General features: G+C 38.3%; 1 protein-coding gene across 2 annotated transcripts in view; it reads right to left on the bottom strand.

Moving 5' to 3' along the window:
• The window catches only part of DNAH12 (dynein axonemal heavy chain 12), a 255,190-nt gene that overhangs the window by 186,547 nt on the left and 56,249 nt on the right, over nucleotides 1-12,394 (bottom strand). The window contains exon 14 of one of the 2 annotated variants that reach the window (XM_031663269.1): nucleotides 2,187-2,365. In XM_031663269.1, the coding sequence (XP_031519129.1) occupies nucleotides 2,187-2,365 (179 nt within the window). Of the gene's footprint in view, nucleotides 1-2,186; nucleotides 2,366-10,252; nucleotides 10,929-12,394 lie in introns of those variants that run through there. The other variant, XM_031663270.1, reaches the window with a different exon arrangement.

Genomic DNA, 12,394 nt, shown 5'->3' with positions numbered 1-12,394 from the left:
TGAAGTAACTCAGGAATGGAAAACCAAATATTGTATATTCTCATAAGTGGGAGCTAAGCTATGAGGATGCAAAACAGTAATACAATGGACTTTGGGGACTCGGTGTGGGGAAGGCTGAGAGGGAGGTGAGGGTTAAAAGACTACATATTGGTACAATGTACACTGCTTGGGTGATGGGTACGCTAAAATCTCAGAAATCACCACTAAAGAACTTACCTACGAGGCGCGGTGGCTCATGCCTGTAATCCCAGTACTTTGGGAGGCCCAGGCGGGTAGATCACTTGAGGTCAGAAGTTCCAGCCTGACCAACATGGTGAAACCCCGTCTCTACTAAAAATACAAAATTAGCCAGGCATGGTGGCACACACCAGTAGTCCCAGCTATTTGGGGGGCTGAGGCAGGAGAATAGCTTGAACCTGGGAGGCCGAGGTTGCAGTGACACTCGATCTCAAAAAAAAAAAAAAAGGAATTTACCCATGTAACCAAATCACTTATACCCCCCAAAACTATTGAAATTTTAAAAATTAAATTAATTTTTTCTTTAAGAAAAAAATATCTACCCCAGACACAGAGGCTCACGCTTGTAACCCCAGTACTTTGGGAGGCTGAGGTAGGAGGAGCTCTTGACTCCAGGAGGTTGAAATCAGCCTGGGCAACATGGCAAAACCATGTCTCTATTAAAAATTTTTTTTAAATTTTAAGTTAGAAATCTGTATTGTCATGCTATTACTAGAAATATCAGGAAAAAACATGTAAAAACAAAGTGTAAAAGAGGTAAATGATTTTTTAGTTCATGCAGGAATTTGGAGAAATATGTGAGAAATTATACTTGCTCATTCACTCATTTAATAAATAGCTGAGTACCTACAATATGCTAAGGAAAATTCTAAACATTGTAAACATAGCAGTAAATGAGACCCTGCCCTCATAAAGCTGGTATTGAAACTGAGGAGAGAGACAAAGCACACAAATATGTACTCTGTTAGGTAGCAAAAAAAAAATGCTGGCCAGGCGCGGTGGCTCATGCCTGTAATCCGAGCACTTTGGGAGGCCGAGGCAGGCGGATCACGAAGTCAGGAGAGCGAGACCATCCTGGCTAACATGGTGAAACCCTATCTCTACTAAAAATACAAAAACAAATTAGCCGGGCATGGTGGCAGGCGTCTGTAGTCCCAGCTACTCAGGAGGCTGAGGCAGGAGAATGGCGTGAACCTGGGAGGTGGAGGTTGCAGTGAGCCGAGATCGCACCACCGCACTCCAGCCTGGGCGACAGAGCAAGACTCCGTCTCAAAAAAAAAAAAAAAAAATTTTTTGAGGATCCCTTGAGCCCAGGAATTCAAGGCTGCAGTGAGCTGTAATTGTGCTACTGCACTTCGGTCTGGGCATTATAGTGAGACCCTGTCTCTAAAGAGAAAAAAAAAAAAAAAGCAATGAAGAAAAATAAAGCACCATAAAAGGAAAAAGAATGATGGAGTGTCAAGAAGAAGCCGCTATTTTACACAGAGGGGCCAGAGAAGGCCTTTCCAGGGAGGTGATATTCAAGGTGAGGGAAAAAACAAATGAGTTGTCAAATACCAGGAAAAGAGATTCCAGGAAGAAAAAACAGCAAGGCCATAAGGTGGTAATAAGCTTGACATACTTTAGGAATGGCAAACGAAGTTGAAGTGGTGAGCAGAAATCAGATAATGTAGGACTTTATAGTTAATTATTGAATATCAGAAATACAGGAGGAATGTGGCCAGGCACAGTGGCCCACACCTGTAATTCCAACACTCTGGGAGGCTGAGAGGGGAGGATCACTTGAGTCCAGGAGTTTGAGAGCAGCCTAGGCAACATGGCAAGACCTTATCTCTAATAGAAGGAAAGGAAAGGAAGGGAAGGGAAGGGGAAGGGGAAGGGGAAGGGAAGGGGAAGGGGAAGGGAGGGGAATGGGAAGGGAGAACTATTCGTTACTGGGCTTAATACCTGAATGATGAAATGATCTGCATTTAAAAAGGTATCAAACAGTATCAAACAAAAAGAAGCAAGCCCAACGGGACTACAAAGGCATCTCTATAGGAGGCAGCTATGGAGAAAAAGTTGTAAATACTTACATATTTTAAGCTTTTGTTTTTAAACAGGAATTACTTTAGCAAAGTATTTCTTTTAGCCATATAATTCTGAGTTTGGGAATTAATTCTACTTACCGTTCATTTTCTTTTCTATATTTTGAAGCTATGTCATTTAATAATATGTTTGCAAAGGCTTTTGCTTTATTTGTCAGGCCTGTCTTCAAATCTTCACAATCCAAGCGCACCATAGGGTAATGAATCCACTGAGGCAAAAGCATTATTTCTGAGGCAAGACTGAAAAATTTTTCTATAAACTTGAAAAAAAGTGTTCAAATGAAAAAAACGTTTAGAACTTTCAGTGATTTTATAATATTGTATTGTTATGAGTCTTAATTATATAATATAAATACAACTTTATTTTTTGCTAAGTGACTAAAATTTTTTCCCTTGTTTCATACATATTTTTTCACCTATTCTTTCATTAAGGAATTTGCCAATCTACCAGTAAATATCGAATACCATACCATTCACAGTATCAAAATCTGAACATATCACAAGGTAAAATTTCCCTCAATAATTATTTCTTAAAACTATCCCCAGAGTCAACTCATTTCTCTGTTTAGAAACAAACATATATCATGTAACAATTTGCATAGTGGATAAATATTTGCTTTTGCCATTACTGATAGCTCATTAAAAATTCTATTTTTTTCACTTTACATCCACATGGTCAAGGATTCTAATTCAATCTTTAGGAAAAAAAATATATATATATGTATATAAGGAACTTATTGGTTTTTGTTAAAATACTCCAAGCCAGGCAAGATGGTTTGAGCCTATAATGCCAGCTACTCTTACGAGGCTGAGGTGGGAGGATTGCTTGAGTTTAAGGTTGCAGGCAGCTATGATGGCACCCTGCATTTCATGCTGGGTGACAGTGTAAGACCCTATCTGTTAACAAAATAGTAATAATAATCCAGCAACAGATGCTCTGCAATTACCAAGATCCAAGATATTGGAATGTATGTCAACTTCTTAGTACCCAAACACTGGGGTAATTTTTAAAAATTAAACAAAGTAGTATCAAGAAAATCTGACAAGATATGTTGTACTTGGTAAAAGTGAAACACACTTACCAACTTTGGACTAACTTTGACTTAATTTCACAATCCACCTTTAATGTTTCTATCTGCCTTCCTTCTCACTCGATCTCCACTCTCTACCGAAATGGCCTATTCCTTTTATTCTTCCTTCAGGAGAACTTTCCTTTATGTTTCTCTCTCTCAATGCTGTCCTATTTTTCTAGAGTATCTAGGATGTGGTGAATTGGGTTTAAATTTTTCAGTGTTCAAGGGGGAAGATAATAATTAATTGATTCAAAGACTGTCTTAAGCACCTGCCTTGTTCTTGGTTGGAAATACACCAAATAAGGCCAGGCACGGTGACTCACGCCTGTAATCCCAGCACTCCGGGAGGCCGAGGCGGGTGGATCACCTGAGGTCAGGAGTTCGAGACCAGCCTGGCCAACATGGTGAAACCCCGTCTCTACTAAAAATACAAAAATTAGCTGGCTGTGGTGGCACACGCCTGTAATCCCAGCTACTCAAGAGGCTGAGAATCGCTTGAACCTGAGAGATAGAGGTTGCAGTGAGCCGAGATCACACCACCGCACTCCAGCCTGGAAGACAGAGCAAGACCCTATCTCAAAAAAAAAAAAAAAAAATTCCATCAAATAAAGGGTAGACAGAACTCATGGCATTGAAAAAAGATGAATATGGATAAATTTTACCATGATGAAAGAAGAAAAACACAAAAGAATATATACAGTGCGATACTTTTCATACAAACTTACCATGGACAAAACTAAACTATATTATTTAAGTATACATACATAGGTGGTAAAACCATAAAGGAAAGCAAGAAATGTCAGGATAATAGTTACCAATAAAGACAGAAGAAAGTTATAATTGGGGAGAGGCACGTGGTGGCTTCTGGGTGTTGCAAAGTTCTCATTCTTAAGCTACGTGGTTATTACCACCTAGGTTATAATTACCTATCTGTCTATACATATGTACTATGTATATTTCACAATTATATTAAATTTTTTCATGGAACATTTTAAACATACAAAAATAAACAAAATGTACCCATCATCCAGTTTCAACAATTAGCAACTCATCACCAACCTTTTTTTAACTATACTCCTAACCACTCCCCTGTCCTGTTTTATTTTTACACAAATCACAAGCATCCTATAAATTCATCTGTATAAGCCAGGCATGATGGCTCATGCCTGTAGACCCCCAGCATTTTGGGAGACTGAGTCAGGAGGATTGCTTGAAGCCAGGAGTTCGAGATCAGCCTGATCAACAAAGTGAACCCCCCATCTCTACAAAAAATATATATATTTTTTTAAATTAGCCTTTCAGCTTGGGTAACATGGTGAAACCCCATCTCTACAAAAAATACAAAAATTAGCCAGCTGTTGTGGTGCGTGCCTGTAGTCTCAGCTATTCAGGAGGCTAAGGTGGGAGGATCACTTGAGCCCAGAAGGCGGAAGCTGCGTTAAGCCATGATCACACCACTGCTCTCCAGCCTGAGTGACTGAGACGCCACATGAAAAAAAAAAAAAAAAAAAAAAATTAGGCATGGTGGAATATGCCTTTAATCCTTGCTACTTAGGAGGCTGAGGTAGAATGATCATTTGATCCCAGGAACTTGAGGCTGCATTGAGCTATGCTCACATCACTGCACTCCAGTCTGGACAACAGAGACCCTGTCTCTAAAAATATAAATTAAATAATAAGCCGGGCGTGGTGGCCCATGCCTGTAATCCCAGCACTTTAGGAGGCTGAGGTGGGCGGAGCACCTGAGGTCAGGAGTTCAAGACCAGCCTGACCAACATGGAGAAACCCCTTCTCTACTAAAAATACAAAATTAGCCGGGCGTGGTGGCGCATGCCTGTAATCCCAGCTACTCAGGAGGCTGAGACAGGAGAGTCGCTTGAACCCAAGAGGTGGAGGTTGTGGTGAGCTGAGATTGCACCATTGCACTCCAGCCTGGGCAGCAAGAGTGAAACTTGGTCTCAATAAATGAATAAATAAATAAATAAATAATAAATAAGTTCATCTGTACAGATGTTACAGTTCATCATTCTTAAATTTCCCCCCAAATAGGCATACTAACCACAACTACAGTATATCAGAAACTGACAAAGAAATCCAGGAACTAGAAATCCAGTTACTAAATCTAAAAGTAAATTTTCAAATAGTTATATAAACTATCCCAAAATTATTACAAAATTCTAGAAAATGTCACTACAAAATAATAGACCTAAGGAAATAATCATTTTAAAAGTTAATGAGGTGGGGTGCAGTGGCTCACACCTGTAATCTTTGCATTTTGGGAGGCTGAGGCAGGTGGATCATGATCAGGAGGTTGAGACTATCCTGGCCAACATGGTGAAACCCTGTCTACTAAAAATACAAAAATTGGCCAGGTGTAGTGGTGGGCACCTGTAGTCTCAGCTACTCAGGAGGCTGAGGCAGGAGAATCGCTTGGGCCCAGGAGGCGGAGCTTGCAGTGAGCCAAGATGGCGCCACTGCACTCCAGCCTGGGCGACAGGGCGAGACTCTTTTTTGTCTTAAAACAAAAAAAACAAAAAACAAAAACAAACGGAAAAAAACTTTAATGAAACATATGCTTGGTCTTGATATTTAGGGCTTATAGATACTACAGGTTATACCTAGGCCACAAAAAATTTAGCTGGTAATTCATAGAACATTTATTGTGTCTATTCTCTGCGTAGCACTGTATTAAAATATATGGTAAAATACAAATGAAAGAGAATACACTTGGCCCTCTGTATCCACGGGTTCCACATCTGCAGATTCAACTAATGGCAAATTGAAAATATTTGAGAAAAGCCATAAAAATAACAATAAAATAATTCAAATAAAAAACAATACAGTATAACTCTTTATATAGCATTTATGTTGCATTAGGTATTATAAGTAATCTAGAGATAGTTTAAAGTATACTAGAGGATGTGCATAAATTATATGCAAATGCTACACCATTTTATATGAGACTTGAGCATCTGCAGATTTTGATATCTATAGATGGGTCCTAGAACAAATACCTGCAGCTACCAAAAGACAACTATATGCCATCTCTGAATTTGTGAAAGTAATTATGCATTTATGCATTCACAAAATAGTTTCATGAAACCATAAAAACCAAATAAGGTAAAAAGTATGCATATTAGAAAAAAACCCATAGTCATCTCAATAGATGCCAAAAAAGCATTAAAGAAACTGGTCTAAAGGTAGTGAGTTATCTCATTTGATTGTTCACAGTTAATCACAGATCAAACTGCTTGTTCTATTCTTTCCCCCTTTCTCACTATTGGGTACTTGACCAGTCAAAAAAGAAAAAAAAAAAAAAAGCATATAACGAAACCCAACACTCTTTAATGGTAAAAACACAAACTAGGAATAGAAGAGAACATCCTCAACTTTCATAAGGCATGTCTAGGAAAAACCTACAACTAACATTATACTTAATGATGAAAAAATGAACATTTCCCTCTAAGATCAAGAACAAGATAAGGGCCAGGCACAGTGGTTCATGCTTGTAATCCCAGAGCTTTGGGAGGCTGAGGCAGGAGGATCACTTTCATCCAGGAGTTTGAGACCAGCCTGAGCAACATAGTGAGACCCCATCTCTACAAAAAATACAAAAATTAGCTGGGTGTGATGGCACACGCCTATTGTTCCAGCTACTTGGGAAGCTGAGGTGGGAAGATGGCTTGAGCCTGGGAGGTCAAGGCAGCAGTGAGCAAGGTTCTACCACTGCACTCCAGTCTGGATAACAGAGTGAGATCTTGTCTAAAAAAAAAAAAGAACTTGTACTACATTGGCTGGGCACGGTGTCTCACGCCTATAATCCTGGCACTTTAGGAGGCTGAGGTGCATGGATTACTTGAGCCCAGGAGTTTGAGACCAACCTGGGCAACATAGTGAGACCTTGTCTCTGCTAAAAACAAAAAAATAACTTAGCTAGACATGGTGGTCTGTGCCTGTAGTCCCAGATACTTAGGAGGCTGAGGTGGGAGGATCACTGGAGTCTCGGAGGTTGAGGCTGCAGTGAGCTGAGATCACATCACTGTACTCCAGCCTGAGCAACAAAGTGAGACCCTGTCTAAAACAAAACAAAACATTGTACTACAGATACTAGCCAGTGAAATTAGGCAAGAAAAATAAACAAAAGGAACTCAGATTAGAAAGGAAGTAAGACAATCACTATTGCACATGACATGATATTGTATACAGAAAATTCAGGGCCAAGGGTGGTAGCTCTCATCTGTAATTCCAGCACTTTGGGAGGCTGAGGCAGGTGGATCGCTTGAGCTCAGGAGTTTGAGATTGGCCTAGGCAACATGGCGAAATCCCTTCTCTCAAAAAATACAAAAGTTATCCCACCATAGTGGCATATGCCTGTATTCCCAGCTACTCAGGAGGCTGAGGCAGGAGGATCACTTAAGCCTGAGAGGTTGAGGCTGCAGTGAGCTGTGACAACACCACTACAACCCAGTCTGGGCGGCAGAGCAAGACCCTGCCTCAAAAAAAAACTCAAAAGCGAGGGTTACAGAGAAAAACCCCGTAAAAAAAAAAAAAAAAAAAGGGTCAGTCCATCAGAAAGATATGACATTTACACGTATATAACAGAGTACCAAAATATGTGACACAGTAAATGACAGAAATAAATCATACTTTTTGATAGATTATATAATATTTGATTTTGATTGATTATATAATATGTGAATTACATCTCAATAAAGTTGTTTTGTAAAATAAAAGCTAGAGTATCAGTATCAGTAAAAAACTTCAGAATAAGAAACATAATCAGGGGCCAGGTGCGGTGGCTCACGCCTGTAATCCTAGCATTTTGGAAGGCTGAGGTGGGCAGATCACCTGAGGTCAGGAGTTCGAGACCAGCATGGCCAACATGTTGAAACCCCATGGCTACTAAAAAATACAAAAAAATTGGCTGGACATGGTGGCAGGCACTTGTAATCCCAGCTACTCAGGAGGCTGAGGCAGGAGAATCACTTGAACTCAGGAGGTAGAGGTGGGAGGGAGCCGAGATCGTGCCATTGCACTCTAGCCTGGGCAACAAGAGCAAGACTCCATCTCAAAAAATATATATATTTATATATTTTTAAATATATATTTGATATATATTTATATATAAATTTTATAAACATACAAATATATTTTATATTATTTTATATATTTTTATATATTTATATATGTATTTTAATCCCTGATTTTATATATATAAAAGATCAGGGATTTAAAAGGTTATTTTATAATAATAATGTTCATCAAGAAAATATAACAATCCTAAATATCTATGTATCCAAAAACAGAAATTCAATAGCCTGTGGCAAACCAAATCCTGTCAATGACCACCTGAGTGAATTTGGAATCATTCTGCCCCCAGTCAAACCTTCATGAGAACATAGCCCTAGCTGACAGCTTGACTGCAACTTTATGAGAAACCTTGAGCCATAGGGACCCAGCTGATCCAAGGCTGGATTCCTGACCCACAGATAGTATAAGATAATAAAGTTTGGTATTTTAAGGCACTAAATTTTGGGGGTAATTCAGGTTTATTCCAGGAAAACAACATTGGGTTAATATTTGAACATCAATAAATATAATTCAAAATATTAACAGAAAAAAAGAGAAAATCCATGTGATCAATTAAATATGTGCCAAAAAATACTTGACAAAATTCAGCACCCTCCCATTATAAAAACTCTTGGCAAACTTGGAATAGAAGGGAATTTCATCCACATGATAAAGGGCATCTACCAAAAACCCAACTCTTAACGTATTTAATGATGAAAATCTGAATATATTTCCCACAACACTATAAACACAGCAAGGATGCCCTATCTCACTGCTGCTATTCAACACTGTAATGTAAATAAAAATTGCTATTAAAAATACTATTTATGGCCAGGTGCAGTGGCTCATGCCTGTAATCCCAGCACTTTGGGAGGCCGAGGTAGGCAGATCACCTGAGTTAGGAGTTCAAGACCAGCCTGGCCAACATGGCAAAATCCTGTCTCTACTAAAAATACAAAAATTAGTTGGGTGTGGTGGCAAGCGCCTGTAATCCCAGCTACTGGGGAGGCTGAGGCAGGAGAATTGCTTGAACCCAGGAGGCAGAGGTTGCAGTGAGCCGAGATCGCACCATTACACTCCAGCTTGGGCAACAAGAGTGAAACTCTGTTTAAAAAAAAAAAAAAAAACTATAAGAAAATCAGGTAAACCTGAAACATTTTAAGGGACAGATTTAGGAAAATATTTGCAAGAGCTGTACAGTGCAAACTACAACTACATTGCTGAGTGAAATTAAAGAAGGTCCAAATAAATTTAAATACATACTATGGTCATGTACTGAAAGCTTCTATTTCAAGATGGCAGCTCTTTCCAAATTGATTCAGAGATTCAATGCAATCCTAACCAAAATCTGAGATGGCTTCTTTAGGAATTGATAGGTTAATTTTAAAATGTATATGGAAATGCAAAGCACCTAGAACAGTCCAAATAATTTTGGAAAAAGAACAAAGTGGGAGAACTTGCACTACTTGATTTTACAATTTACCATTAAACTACAGAAATCAAGGCAGTGTGGTACTGGCATAAGAATAGATATATAAATCAATGGAAAATAGAGAATCCAGAAATAGACCCACAGATATAGGGCCAATTGATTTTCAACAAAGATGGCAAGATACTTTAATGAGGACAAGACAGTATTTTTGACATATGATGCTGGGGCAGCTGGATGTCCACATGAAAAACATCTGAACCATGACCTATATCCCACACCACATACAAAAGTTAACTTACAAAGGGTCATAGACCTAAATGTGAAAGTTACAACTATAAAACTTCTAGACGATCACATGTGTTGTTTAGGGATTCTAAGAAAAGCTTCTAGAGTAAAATATAGGAACAAATCTTTATGATCATGGAGTAGGAAAGATTTGTTAGGACACAAAAAGTATGAACCTCAGAAGAAAAAAATGATAAACTAGAATTAATTATAATTTAAAATGTCTGCTCCTTGAAAGACATCGTTATAAAAATAAAATGTCAAGGCATAAACTATGAGATAATATTTGCAAAACTATTTCAGATAAAAAACTTTTACCCAGAATATATAAAGAATTCTTAAAACTCCGTAACATTGATTATAACAATATAGTCCAATAAAATACATCCATTATAGCTCCACAATAAAACATAAAAACCCAATTTAAAATGTACAAACAATTAAGAGACACTTTATTTTTATTAATAAAAAGATACACAGATGGAACGTGACATGTTAAAAGATGCTAAACATCATTAGTCATTAGGGAAATGCAAATTAAAACCACAATGGGATACCAACATACACATGAAATTAAAAAGGCTGGTAATCTAGATGTGAAAGTGCAGTGGGAAAAAATAAAACAATAATAAAAAGTAAAAGACTGATAATCCCGAAGGCTGAAAAGGATGTAGAAGAACTGGATATCTCATACACTGCTGGTGAGATTGTACATGATATAACAACTTTGAGAGAAATTTAAGTTTCTTCTGTTTTTTGAGACAAGAGTTTTGCTCTGTCACCCAAGTTGGAGTGCAGTGTCATGATGATAACTCACTGCAGACTCGAACTCCTAGTCTCCGGTAATCCTTTCACCTCAGCCTCCTGAGTAGCTGAGACTACAGGTGCAAGCTACTATGCCTGGCTTAACAGTTTCTTTAAAAGTTAAACATACACTTCCCATACCACGCAGCAATCCAACTCCTAGAAAGAGAAATGAAAGCATATGTCCGCACAAAGACTTATAAACAGAAGACCATAGTAACTTTATTCATAATAGCCAAAAACTGGAAACATCTCAAATACCCATCAAAATGTGAATGAATAAAGAAACTGTATATCTATACAGTGAAATACTACTAAGCAATAAAAGAAATAAGCTAGGCTGAGCGCAGTGGCTCACACCTGTAATCCCAGCACTTTGGGAGGCCGAAGCGGGCGGATCATGAGGTCAGGAAGTCGAGACCATCCTGGCTAACACGGTGAAACCCCTTTTCTACTAACAATACAAAAAATTAGCCAGCCGTGGTGGCGGGCGCCTGTAGTCCCAGCCACTCGGGAGGCTGAAGCAAGAGAATGGCTCGAACCTGGGAGGCAGAGGTTGCAGTGAGCCGAGATTGTACCACTACACTCTAGCCTGGGCGACAGAGCAAGACTCCGTCTTGAAAACAAAAACGAAAACAAAAACAAAAAACACATATACACACAAAAACAAAAACAAACAAAAGAGGAATAAACTACTGATACACACAACATAGATAAATCTCCAAAACTTTATGCTAATAAAAGAAATCAGATGCAAAAGAGTATGTATTTATGATTCTATTTATCTGAAACTTTAGAAAACAAAAACCTAATCTATAGTAACAGAAAGCATGCCAGCAGTTTCCTGAGGTCAGAGTTGGGGAGAATTGACCAGGACGGGGTATAAGAAAACTTTCTGAGGTAGGAGAAATGTTCTACATCTTGATTCTGGTGATGGTTACATGAGTATACACATTTGTCAAAACTCATATAACTGTACAATTAAAATAGGTACATTTTATTGTATATAAACTAAATCTCAAGTTGATTTTTTAAAGTTAATTTCTCTTGAAATTAATAAAGAATTTTTAAAAGGGATGGAATGACAAATAAATATAGCAAAATCCTAGAATGTAGGTAGTATGCTTTGTAAAATTCCTTCAATTTATTTGTACAGGCTGGGTGTGGTGGCTCATGCCTGCAATCCCAACACTTTGAGAGGCCAAGGTGGGAGGATTGCTTGAGTGTAGAAGTTCAAAACCACCCAGGGAAACGTAAGGAGACCCCATCTCAAAAAAAAAAAAAAAAAAAAACTTTAAAAAAAAGTTAGCCAGGAGGTGTACGCTTCTAGTCTCAGCTACTCGGGAGGCTGAAGTGGAGGACTGCTTGAACCCGGGAGGTTAAGGCTGTAGTAAGCCATGATCATGCCACTGCACTCCAGCCTGGGCAATAGAGTGAGACCCTGTCTCAAAAAAAAAACAAAAAACCTGTATATGTTTAATATTTAAGATGTTAGAAAAATTAAAATGTATAAAATATACATTTAAAAATCTAAACAGTCAATAGAAAGAAGGAAAGTGAAGAAATATTAGGCTAGTTTTAGCCAATAGAACAAGGTCCCTTGAGGAGGTGGGAGTCTTTTCTCT

Source organism: Papio anubis, chromosome 2 (assembly GCF_008728515.1).
Source record: "Papio anubis isolate 15944 chromosome 2, Panubis1.0, whole genome shotgun sequence".
Taxonomy (NCBI): Eukaryota; Metazoa; Chordata; class Mammalia; order Primates; family Cercopithecidae; genus Papio; species Papio anubis.
Note: the sequence above shows the minus strand (reverse complement) of the source record. Positions and strands in the feature narration are given on the sequence as shown.